The 12,192-nt window shown below is 61.0% G+C and overlaps 1 protein-coding gene across 1 annotated transcript in view; it reads left to right on the top strand.

Annotated features, from left to right (window-relative positions):
• Nucleotides 1-2,163, top strand: part of ACSF3 (acyl-CoA synthetase family member 3) — a 59,764-nt gene extending 57,601 nt beyond the window's left edge. The window contains exon 10 of the mRNA XM_082862040.1: nucleotides 1,746-2,163. Within this exon, the coding sequence (XP_082718166.1) occupies nucleotides 1,746-1,893 (148 nt within the window). The 3' untranslated portion in view covers nucleotides 1,894-2,163. The remainder of the gene's footprint in view (nucleotides 1-1,745) is intronic.
• The last annotated feature ends 10,029 nt before the right edge of the window (nucleotides 2,164-12,192 follow it).

Below are 12,192 nucleotides of genomic sequence, written 5' to 3'. Positions count from 1 at the left end.
CCAGTTGCAGCGGCCCACGTGGGGCTTACACCCTGGGGATAATTCAGAAATCCGGTGTCCAGATGGCGCAGGCGCTGCCGTCCGATCAGACCGTGGAGGGGAGATGCTGCTGGGCCCCCGGGCCACCTCCCTTCCCCACGGGGCTGAGCGGTGGAGCTGAGGCCGCCGCTGCCCACGGGGCTTTTCCCACAGGGAAGCTGGCTCTGTAACAAACCACTCAGCCCTGCTGTGCTCCTGCCCAGGGCCTCAGTTGGCCTGGGAGCTGCTCTGACAGTTTCCTATGAGACCAGTTGCTAAGCTGACGCCCCTCGTAGGAGAACAGGGTTTGTTCTCAGAATCCGCGGGTCTGCAGGCTTTAGGGTGCGTCCCTCTACGTCCTCAGCTTCTGCTTCTTCGTGGTGGCTGTGAGTTACGCTGCCGGCTGTGTGTCCTGCCTTTGCTGTGACCCCAGCCTGTGCGCTGTCGTCCTACCTTTTATTTTTATGTCGTTACAAGCCCCACTTTTTGTTCAAACGGTTATCTCTTAAGGAGGATTCACGAATAAGGAAGATGACACGTATCCTGTCTGGCACTCTCCCCCCATGGCGGCCCCTCCCACCACAGACCTTCAAGTGTGGGGAGTGGGTCAGCTGCTGGGGACCCCAAGCTCCTGTGTCTGAAGCCTTTAACTTCATCCTTGAAGGAGACGTTCTCCGGGTTTGGGCTTCTAGACAGACGGGGTTTCCTCTTCCTTCGTGCTCCACTCCCGCCTCACCTACTCTTCACGCAGGGCCTGCATCCTTGCGGCTGCCCCTTGACCCGCTCCACGCTGGTGGGCGGAGAGGAGGTGGGTGCCGCCTGGGAGGCGGTGCTGTGCCGCGGGGGGCGGGGAGCGGGTGTCCCTGGGGGAACCTCCGTGACCTTTGGCCCGGGGCAGGCGATTTGCGCCAGAGCTGCCCCGAGGTAACAGCGTTTCTCTCCATCTGTGGGCAGGTGGATGTAGGCACCAGCTACTGAGGCCAAGGGATGGGGTTTCTCTGCCCGCCCTCGCCGGCCCCTTGCTGCACACGTCCCGAGTGGCCAAGGCTGTCCCCACTCCTGCGGGCCCCGAGCAGACTTCGCGGTGCTGCTGTCCTGAGCCCCACTGCCCGATGCCCCGCTGTCTGTGTCACTGGCAGCAGCCACAGAGCGTGGAGCCTTTGTGGGCCAGGAGGCCACGATGGGTGGCCCCTCTCCCCAGCACCCCAGGCAGCATCCTGTGCCCCTGCTGGTTCCGTATTGAAGGGCCCCACGTGCGGCCCTCCAGCAAGGAGCAGGCAGCTCTGCTCAGGAGACGCCTGGGCGTGGTGCGCAGAGCTGCCTGGGGCTGGGCCCGCCACGTGGCCGTTCACAGGAGGGAGCATTGTCTAACGGTGCCCCTCTTGGGGGTGCGGCTGAGGCCAGCTGCTGGACCCAGACGGCTCTGGGGTGGGAGGGTGGCTCCAGCCGGCGTGTGTGGTCATAGCACCCAGGGGTCTGTGACGTGCCCACCCACCTCCCCCAGCTGTCCGGCCAGGGCTGCCGTGAATGGGCCGTGAGGTGGGACCAGTTCTTTCCAGCTCAGGGGCTCCGGGGCGGGGTCTCGGGAGGCCTGGCCCTGGGTGAGGCTCACCCTCTCCCCCAGTGGGCAGAGGGGCGTCTCCATGCCCAGGACCAGGCCCCGACCTGCTGCGGAGGCGCCACCCGCGCCCGTGGCTCCTGCCCTCAGGCCTGGCCTGTCTCTGCAGAGGTGTCCTGGCCCCGTATGCGGTGCCCTCGGAACTCCTGCTGGTGGAGGAGATCCCGCGGAACCAGATGGGGAAGGTCAACAAGCAAGACCTTGTCCGGCAGCTCTACCCGCGCGACTGGGCTGCCCCCGAGACCGGGCGCCAGTGAGCCGGCTTCCTGCCTGGCCACGCCTGCCCGGAAGGAAACCGCCTCGTGCCCTCTGTCCCGGCCTCGTGGCCACGCCCACCGCACAGCTCCATGTGCTCTGCAGCCCCGCCTCCCAGGTCCCTGCGGGTCTGGAGGTGTCACGGGGGAAGCAGGTCTCCCTGGAGACTCAATAAAGGCTCCACAGAGAAGCAGACACCTGTCCTGCGCTCCTTTCCAGGGCCTGCGTGGTCCCCGCCCATGGCACAGGGAGGGCCCGGTCTGCACGCGTGTGCACGGTGCACAGGGCGGGGGGTCTCTCTGGTGGACACGGACGATGGTCCTGGGCGTCCAGGGGAGGGCGTTTCCCACCACACGAGCGCCTTGCTGGGGTGTCCGGCACCCATAGCCCTGGCAGAGGCTCTCTAGGCCTTCAGGGCCAGGGACGCAGCTCATGTGACCAGAGGACCCTTGGCCCCCAGAGGGGGCCTCCTGGACCAGGGGTCGGCACACTCTGGGACGGGCCAGGGGGCCAGTATTGGGCTCTGGGGCCAGTGTTCCTTGTCGAGGCCGCAGCCCGGGCCCCACAGACCCCCCTCCCCTCCACTGTGCTGCTCCCTCCACGACACCCCCTGCCCCCTTTGGTCTGTGGATGTCTCCCTCTCCTTCCCAGACCCCCCCAACCTGCCCCTGCTGCCCGGCCCCCAGGCTCCCTGCCCTCCCCAGGCAAGGGCAGAGGCGCCCTTGGAGGCCCAGGTGTCGTGGGGAGGATGGACGGAAACCAGGACAGAGCCGAGGACCTGGTGGGCAGCACGTGGGGGCCAGGGCTGCTCCCCCACCCTGTGCGCATGGCCTGTGACTCCGCGAGGCCGGCCCTGGGCACGGCGTTTGCTCGGAGGAACGTCCACCCCAGCGCCCTCCTGCCCGAGCCCTGGACACGCACTGGTCACCCGCCTGTGCAGCAGGCCAGACTTCCAGGCTTGGCTCTGGCCCGCAGCCCAGTACTCTCAGGGCAGCACCGGACACTGTGGCTCCTGCTGTCCTCGTGTCCTGGGACCTGGGGACCACGAGCTCCTGGGAAGAATCAGTTCCCACGTCCCCAGATCTTTACTTCATCCCACTGGTTTGACTCTGTCTGTCTTGATACTGAAAATGTGATTCCTGAAAACGTTCACGCCATCATCTGCCTTCTGCTATCGTCTGTACAAAATACTTTCCGAAGAATAATGGTCATCTTTGACCGAGAACAAGACCGGCCTGGGACGCTGACAGGCTCTTAGACCACGTCCCTCAGGATGCAGAACGTGGCCTGGCCCCTGCCCAACCTGCCTCCTCGGCGCCCTCGGGCCAGGTTCATCCTCTGCCGCTCCTCACGTGGGTCCAGCCCAGCCTGGCGGGGGCCCTGGCCTGGCCCTGGAGACAGACAGAGCCCCACTTGCTAAGCCAGCATGGCTGAAGGTCCCGAGGCTTTGGGAAAGTTCCCGGGGCTGGAAATGCCTCAGCCTGGCGGCTCCGTGTTGCCCTGCGCTCGACTCCCAAACCAAAGTGGGGGCGGGCACCCTGGGCTCTGTCAAACCCGCAGTGCTTGGATCTCGCTTGGAGGACCTCCTGGGCACAGCGGGAGTGGACATGTTGAGAAGCAGCGGGAAGATAAGGGCGCCTGGCAGGGGCTGCTCCTCGGACGCCGCTCCCTCGGGGGCAGGGGGAAGGCCCGCGGTGGAGGGTCCGCACCTGCCACGTCCCTCCCTCCGGACATAAACCTGCCGGGTGTTCAAGGCTCTGCTGCCGTCTGCCTGCATTTATCCACCAGAGCTCAGCATCCACGTGAGATGCGCAGAGGGCCCACTGAGGAGACCCCGGGGGTCGGGCGGGCTTGAAACGGCCACAGAAATGTCAGGGCTGACACCGCGACACCTCAGGGCCCACGCGCCCCCTGCGCCACCCCCCGCCCCGCTCCCCTGTTCTGTGACGTGAGGCTGCTGCCCCCTCAGGGCTCCGCCCGAGGACGGAGGCCTGAGCTCCCCGTGGGAGCCAAGGTGGGCAGCAGCCCGCTGGACCCTGTGCTGTGAGGGGGCGGAGCCCAGGGAGGGCGTGGCGAGGAGGAGGGGGGAGCCCAGGCCCCACGAGCGACGACAGCCCATCTCGGGGAGGCCCGGACCAGTGTCCCCGGACAGAGAGCCCACCCCAGGGCTGGTCGGGAGCGTGGACGCCACCACAGCAGGGCTGTCCCAAGGGAGCCGGGCCTGCCTCTGCCAGTGTCTGAGGTCCCCCAGACGCCCTCGGATGCTGGGACCACCCTGAGGCCCCCAGAGTTGTCCACGTCCTGGCCCCCTACGCAGGCCCAGTGTCACCCCCGTGGAGAGGGGCAGGAGTGCAATAACGCGCAGCCCTTAGCACGCGGCCATCGCTGCGCTCCTAGTTACTAGGCAACGGTTACCGCGAGACCGCTAACGGGCTGTTTGAGCGGTGGTTAGCGGTCCCGCTAGGCCGGCGGTCGGCGGGGCGGTGGGCCTCCGGTGCAGAGCGAGGTAAGAGGCGGATGGCGGCCTGCTCTCCGGGGCTCTCCAGACCCTCCGGCCTCGGGCTGGCGGCTGGCGGGTGAGCTGAGGGCCTGGGCACAGGCTGGGGGTATGCCCTGCAGGGCTCCGCAGCCCTCGCCAAGGCCGCCCGCTGGCGGGGCGGAGGCCTTGAGGCGGCCGTGACCCTCTCCGCCATCCCCGCCTCTGCGACCTAATGGCAGCGGCAGTCTGCATGGGTCTCAGCCCGTGGCACCCTCCCCCCCCACCCCCGTGTGGGCGGCCCGAGGAGCCTGAGGGCCGGCTGGGTCCTGGGCGCCTGGCTCCCTCAGTGATGACGGGTGGGCAGGGTCTGGGGACCCGGCCCGAGGGTGCCGCCAGCTGAGATCTGCCTCTTCAGCCTGGGCACTGGCGGGAGGACCCAGGCTGGGTGCTGGACGGACGCTCCAGGGCGGGTAACCCACCCCCGCAGGGACCCCCGTCTCTTAGCCCGGACCTGGACCTCCGTGGGTGAAAGTTGGGCCTTGGGACCTTCGCTTTTTCTTGTCAGAACAGGGAGTACCGTTTGTTTGGTGGAGACTTGCAGGATCATCGTGACCTGACTGTGACCTAACCTCAAGAACAAAGGATCTGCAAATCAAAACTGCAATGAGACATCATCTCACACCGGTCAGAATGGCCATCATCACAAAATCTAGGAACAATAAATACTGGAGAGTACTGGAGAGGGCGTGGAGAAAAGGGAACACTCTTGCACTGTTGGTGGGAATGTAAATTGATACAGTCACTCTGGAGAACAGTATGGAGGTGCCTTAAAGAACTACAAATAGAGCTACCATGTGACCCAGCAATCCCACTACTGGGCATATACCCTGAGAAAACCATAATTCAAAAAGAGTCATGTACCACAGTGTTCACTGCGGCTCTATTTATGATAGCCAGGACATGGAAGCAACCTCAGTGTCCATCACCGGATGAATGGATAAAGAAGATGTGGCACATATATACAATGGACTATTACTCAGCTATAAAAAGAAACAAAATTGAGTTATTTGTAGTGAGGTGGATGGACCTAGAGTCTGTCATACAGAGTGAAGTAAGTCAGAAAGAGAAAAACAAATACCGTATGCTAACACATATATATGGAATGTAAGAAAAAAGAAAAGGTCACGAAGAACCTAGGGGTAAGACAGGAATAAAGACACAGACCTACTAGAGAATGGACTTGAGGACACAGGGAGGGGGAAGGGTAATCTGGGGCGAGGTGAGAGAGTGGCATGGACATATATACACTACCAAACGTAAAATAGATAGCTAGTGGGAAGCAGCCGCATAGCACAGGGAGATCAGCTCGGTGGTTTGTGACCACCTAGAGGGGTGGGATAGGGAGGGTGGGAGGGAGGGAGACGCAAGAGGGAAGAGATATGGGAACATATGTATATGTATAACTGATTAACTTTGTTATAAAGCAGAAACTAACACACCACTGTAAAGCAATTATACTCCAATAAAGATGTTAAAAAAACAAAAACAAAACATAAAAGAACAAAGGGTCTGACACCAAGAAGTCTGCAACAACTACCCACGCCCCTCTCTCACCTTTCCCATAAGAGGGCTCTGCCGATGGCTTTCCAGGAGTTGGAGGCCTTTCGGGGGGGTGGAGTCAGAGTGACGGGGTGACAGGAGGTTGGCTCTGCCTCCTTCATTGAGAGCAGGCTGGCTGACTCTTCACACGTTTTCTTGCCCGTGTGGTCTCCAGCAGGATTGCTAAGGGGGCTGCTGGGGTAGAGAGCTGGTCATTCTTTTACTGCTTACTTCTTCATTCTTACTTCTTTTCATCTAGGAAAAGAATCAGCGCAGTAGACAAGGCGAGGTGTGCGTTCAGGAGAGCACAAGTCAGGAGTTACTTTCAGTTGCCTGGTGATCTCATTCCTATAATTAGGTTCTTTTAAGGGTAGAGGGGACAGAAGTGGGCAAACAGGAAAGGGGGGAAAGGGCTGCTTTCCGTGTGCCAAACATCTGAAAAACTCTGAATCCCGACACACTTCTCACGGGGGCGTTTGGATGTGGGACTGGGCCCATCTTACTTAGGGCTCGGAAGGAGGTGGAGGTGGGCCCTGGGACCCTCAGGGCCGGCAGCCTCCTCGGGCCGGGCTGTCTTTGGTGACCAATTTGGGCTCTTCAGTGGTTACTGGTTTATTCAAACTCGTTACTTCCATTTGATGACCTGGGATCTTCTGTAAAACCGTGCACTTCATCCAGGTTCCAGGCTTATTTGCACAGTCCCTTATCAATCTTGCCTGTGCATCTGGTTAAAGTACCCTTTTGTTTAGCTTCTCCTTTCCTGGTGGCTGGCTGGACCCGCCCTCACGGGCCTCCACCTAGCTGTTCTCCTAACGCCCACCTGGGCACCCCCATCCTCACCCGGCTCCAAACTCTAGGTCCTTTCTTCTTTGACTTAATTTCTTAAGCCGGGGGTGATTGGAGCACGTTGTCTGCTCCCTGTTTCCCCACTGGCCAAGGGGTTCCAGAGCTTTGGAACTTGGGGCCCTCCTGTGCCCCTACACAGCGGCTTTTCTTTCCTCAGGAGGCAGCTCTTCCTTTGATATTCCAGTTCTAGGTGCCCAGGCCCCGGTTATACCTTATTATTATCTATTCTGATGGATTGTGACTTGCGTTTTCCTGTTAAATCACATGTTCTCTGAGATCAGTACTGCTCTCCGGCTTCTGGGGTTGGTATTTATTTATTTATAATTAATTATTTTATTTATTTATCTCTGGCTGCGTTGGGTCTTTGTTGCTGCACGCGGGCTTTCTCTAGTCGCAGCGAGCGGGAGCTACTCTTCGTTGCGGTGCGCGGGCTTCTCATTGCGGTGGCTTCTCTTGTTGTGGCGCACGTGCTGTAGGCGTGCAGGCTTCAGTAGTTGTGGTGAGTGGGCTCAGCAGTTGTGGCTTGTGGGCTCCAGAGCGCAGGCTCAGTAGTTGTGGCTCACGGGCTTAGTTGCTCCATGGTATGTGGGATCTTCCCAGACTAGGGCTCAAACCCGTGTCCCCTGCATTGACAGGCGGATTCCCAACCACTGCACCACCAGGGAAGTCCCTGGGGTTGGTATTTAAATGGTCCATCCCTGGGTTCCTTCATCCCCCTCACACCCACCCCCATGTGGCTTTGCTCTCTCTTGTGAGCAGCACAGCTGGATCTGGTGTTTTAAACTCCTGTCTCTCCTTTTTTTTTAAAAAAATTTATTTATTTATTATTTCTGGCTGCGTTGGGTCTTCGTTGCTGCACGGGGGCTTTCTCTAGTTGCGGCGAGTGGGGGCTACTCTTCATTGCAGTGTGCGGGCTTCTCATTGTGGTGGCTTCTCTTGTTGTGGAGCACAGGCTCTAGGTGCGTGGGCTTCAGTAGTTGTAGCACACAGCCTCAGTGGTTGTGGCTTGCGGGCTCTAGAGCGCAGACTCAGTAGTTGTGGCCCATGGGCTCAGTAGTTGTGGCTCGCGGACTCTAGAGCGCAGGCTCAGTAGTTGTGGCGCACGGGCTTAGTTGCTCCATGGCATGTGGGATCTTCCCGGACCAGGGCTCGAACCCGTGTCCCCTGCATTGGCAGGCGGATTCTTAACCACTGCGCCCCCAGGCGGATTCTTAACCAGTGCGACAGAAGTCCCTCCGTCTCTCCTTTAGTGAGCAAATGTAGCCCATTTATTGTGATTATCGGTGTCTCTAGACTTACTTCTGCACCCCCATTTGCATTTTCTGCCGCCACCTTAGGGATGTGGCGTTTGTTGCTTTGCCTTCTCTTTCATTGTATTGATAAACTTCTTGGGACTTTCCTGGCGGTCCAGTGGTTAAGACTTCGCCATCCAATGCAGGGGGTGCGGGTTCGAGCCCTGGTTGGGGAGCTAAGATCCCACATGCCTCATGGCTCAAAACCCAAAACATAAAACAGAAGCAATATTGTAACAAATTCCGTAAAGACTTTAAAAAAAAAATTCTGTACTCTTTTCTCTTTGCTTATTTGGAAATTATAAACTAAATTTCTGTTCTTTGAGCGCCTTAAAACGTTTAGATACTTGCTATAAAGTCTAAGTTGTTCGCAGTAATGCAGCACGGGGCTCCCCTACGGCTGGGATGAGGCTCCCAATACCTGCTCCTCGGCCATCTTTTTTTTTTTTTTTTTAATCTTTATTTATTTATTTTTTGGTCATGCCGTGCAGCATGTCGGATCTTCGTTCCCCGACCGGGTATCGACCCGGCGCCCCCTGCAGTGAGAGCTTGGGGTCTTAACCAGTGGACCGCCAGGGAAGTTCCTCCTCCGCGGTCTTGATATTTCTGTAGCATTTCAGTTTTGTTTTGTTTTGGACACAAAAATTAATAGGCTTTGTTTTCACGGTCAATCATTAAATTTACTGACATTTGATCAACTTCTTGGCTCCACGGATTTCGTTTTAATGAATAATTCTCTGCAGTAGTTGTTTCAGTAACCGCCGCGGAGCGTGTAGGTGAGTCTCTACTTTTTCTCACTCTCGAATGACAGGCTGTCTGGGCATAAGATGCGGCGCTGCTCCTCCGTGCCGGAAAGGTTTTCTTTGTCCTCAAGGCCACTACGTGTCTGCCTCACTCCCACGCCCCCAGGACAGAGCCCCTAGGGCCTGGGGCAGGGGCAGGGCCAGAGCACTTCTGGAAAGGTCGCAGGACCGGGGAGAGGACTGGCCAGAGGGGGAGCCAGAGCGTACTCGAGTCTGGAAGGTCGGGGTTCCAGCTCAGCAGCCTGGATGGAGAGCGTGGGGGGAGGAGCGGGGGCTCGGGGGCACCTGCCAGGTGCGCACAAGCTCCCAGCATTCAGGAGAGATCCGGGCATTAGGACCAAGGAGAGTGGCTGAAACGTGCGATTCTCCCCAGAGAAGCGAGGAGGCCGCAGGCTGGGCGAGGCCGGCGCTCCAGCCCCCGGCCTGTGCAGGCCTCTCCCTGGCCGTCCTGCCCAGGCCCTCTGTCTGGAGGAGAAAGGCCGGCAGGAAGGGCCCAGGCTCCTGAGCCCCCCAGCCCGCATCTTCCTCCTCAGCCCGTCCCTGGAGAGGGACGCACGCGGGCCCAGGAGAGCCCGCGCGTGGGCGGTGCATGCTGAGCGCGCCTCCCCCGCGCACAGGGGTGGAGGGGAGCGAGAGGCGGCAGCGTGTCTGTTACAGCGCCTGATCTAATCTGACCGGCCATTAACGTGATTTATGCGGCTGCTCGGGGTTCTTTGCTCCCAAATTTGTCACCAGCTCCCTTGATGTTGATTGAGAGACAGTGGTGCTGGTGCCCAGTGGGGCGGGCTGGGGAATGCGCGGGGGCTGCGCTGCCTGGGCGGGCTTGGGGACACGTTCCTTCTGGAGCCCCCCTGGGGCCCCACATATCCCCCTCCCCTGCCAGCACCCCTCCACCCCTCCCCGCTCTCACCCACTCTGATTGGGGAGGTGCCAAGGAGCAGCTGTGTTGGTGGCATCTCTGGGCCGCATGGGAAGAGCCATGAGGCAGATGAGGGGGGCGGTTGTCCTGCAGCCCCCAGGAGCCAGCAGTGCCGGGAGACAGCCCCCCGCCTCCCCTCCCCTCCCCCCAGGCCAGGAAAGACCAGCCCCTGGGCGGCCTCATTTGCCCGGAGCCCATCACCCCAGCTTCTTCCAGACAAGGACCCTCCCCAGCCCGGGCCATGCACCAGGGTGCAGATGTGACTTGGCGCGTGAGGGCTGTGACGTGATGTGTGTGCAGGACACAGGCTCACTGAGGCCTCTCCTACGGCCCCAGGAGCCCCAAATCCAAACCGAGAGCTGCCAGGTCCCAGGCAGCTCCACGGGTCTCCCCGACGACATTCCCGCATGCCCTGCTCCACCAGTTACTGCCGGGGCCCACGGGCACAGGCTGCCCCCCAGGCCAGCTGGGAGTGAAGACGCTGGTGAGTGGGTGATGATGGAGGCCCAGGCTGGTGTGCACGCCCTGTGGGGCTCTCGCACCCGCCACAGGGCCTGTGCCTGCCCTCCCTGATCCCAGCTCAGGCACAGCCGGCACAGCCTCCTCTACTGGTCCTCAGCGCCCTGAGACCCTGGGATGAGCAGGATGGGGGCCTACATCCCTGCCCCGGAGTCTTGGGGTGCATGCGTGCCCGGGTGCCCTGGCCCCGGCCCACGTTGGTGAAGGTTTTTACTGCAGTGGGTTTTTCCATGAAAGCCACCCTCTGGGGGTGACAGTTATGCTTACAAATTGCCTTAAAGCTTGACCACCCGAGCCCAGAGACCTCTGTTTTCTGCCCTGCCTGAACCCCCGTCAGCGTGGCCAGGCCTGCGCCCCTGAACCTCGCGGGTCCTCGCCGTGGCCCGGGGCCTGGACGGCCCTCAGGAACTCGGGATTCCGGCGGAGCAGCCTGGCTCGGCCAACGAAGGTGCCACCTGGCCGAGGCCATGCCCCCAGACCTCAGGGCCAGCACGTGGGAGGACCAGACCACTGCCTCCGCCCGGCCTTCCCTGGAGCCACACTGCCCTCTGCTGGTGCCTCCGGGCATGGCGGGAGCCGCTAGGACCCCTGGTCTCCTGCTGCTCCGGTGCCTGGCGAGACCCTCCATCCCCCGAGTCAGGGCTGCTGGGCAGGAAGGGACCCCGGCCCCAGCACGTGGGGGCTTGGAGCTCAGGGACAGCCCTGGGGCAGGCTGGGACAGAGTCTGCCGCCCCAGGGCCTCCAGCCCGGCTTCCGGTTCTCATGGCCGCCGGGCCGGTGGGGGCCGCCGGTACACCCAGCTTCTCTTCTGTCTCTGTCCGTCTGTCTGTCTGTCCGTCCGTATTTTTGAGCACCCAAGACTTTAGAAGCGTAGTTTGAGAATGACTGTTCCGTGGTGGTGGTGGTGGGGGCCCATCACCGGGCTGCTGAACAGGCAAGGCCCCCAAACCTGCCGGCAGCCCAGACCTCTGCTGTCCTGGGAGGCCCCGCCCGGCTGTGCCCTGGCCACCAGAGGACCCAGGCAGTGACACTCTGCACTCCCCACGCTCCAGCCCACCCCACCATCCCCTCTGACCCTGGGACCCATTTAAGGGACAGGAAACCCTCTGCAGGGCCCCACTGCTCCATCCAAGCCATGAGGGCCAGGCGGGGATTCAGGGCCCCTCCAGATCCGCCCCACGTTTGCCTGCCTCCACTGAAGACCCCCCGCTCGTGCCGCTTCATCACATTAGGGTCTGTCGGTGCCTGACTCCCCTGGGAGGGCAGACTTATGAGGGCTGATGCCCCAGGGCCTGGAAGGGGCCTGGCACAGGGGAACTGCGGAAGGAGGGAGGGATGGGAGTGGGGAGGAGGGGAGGGAGAGGTTGTGGGGGAGTGTCTGCCTCCACCCAGCCTCTCTCCTGACCTCCAGACCAGGCTTGAACTTGGAAAGGGCGTGGGCCCTGAAGCCGGTTGCCCAGGCTCCTGGCCAGGCCTCACCTGTATTGGCCGTGTCAGCTGGGCCTCTGGCTCCTTGCCTGGTAAAATGAGGCCCCAGAGGGACAGGCCACGTGTGGGGTGAGATCAGTGCCTGGGCCTCCCGGAGCACACTGCTACCCTTGACTGTGGTTACCTGCGGCTGCCCACTGGGCACCTCCACCCAGATGAGCACAGGCACCCAGTTCATATCTACGAGGACCCTGTGCTCCGCCCAGGCCAATGCCTCGTGTCTGGGTCACGTCCTTCCTGTTCGGTCCTCCTGAACCCCCAGGCATTCTGCTCCCTCCCTTCTGTGTCCCATCCTGGACATGGGAGCCTGAACCCCGGGCGGGCAGCCTGAGACGTTGCGTTCACCTGGCCGTCCC

Source organism: Leucopleurus acutus, assembly GCF_964270905.1.
Source record: "Leucopleurus acutus genome assembly, chromosome: 20".
Taxonomy (NCBI): domain Eukaryota; kingdom Metazoa; phylum Chordata; class Mammalia; order Artiodactyla; family Delphinidae; genus Leucopleurus; species Leucopleurus acutus.
This window is presented reverse-complemented; position numbering and strand designations above follow the sequence as displayed.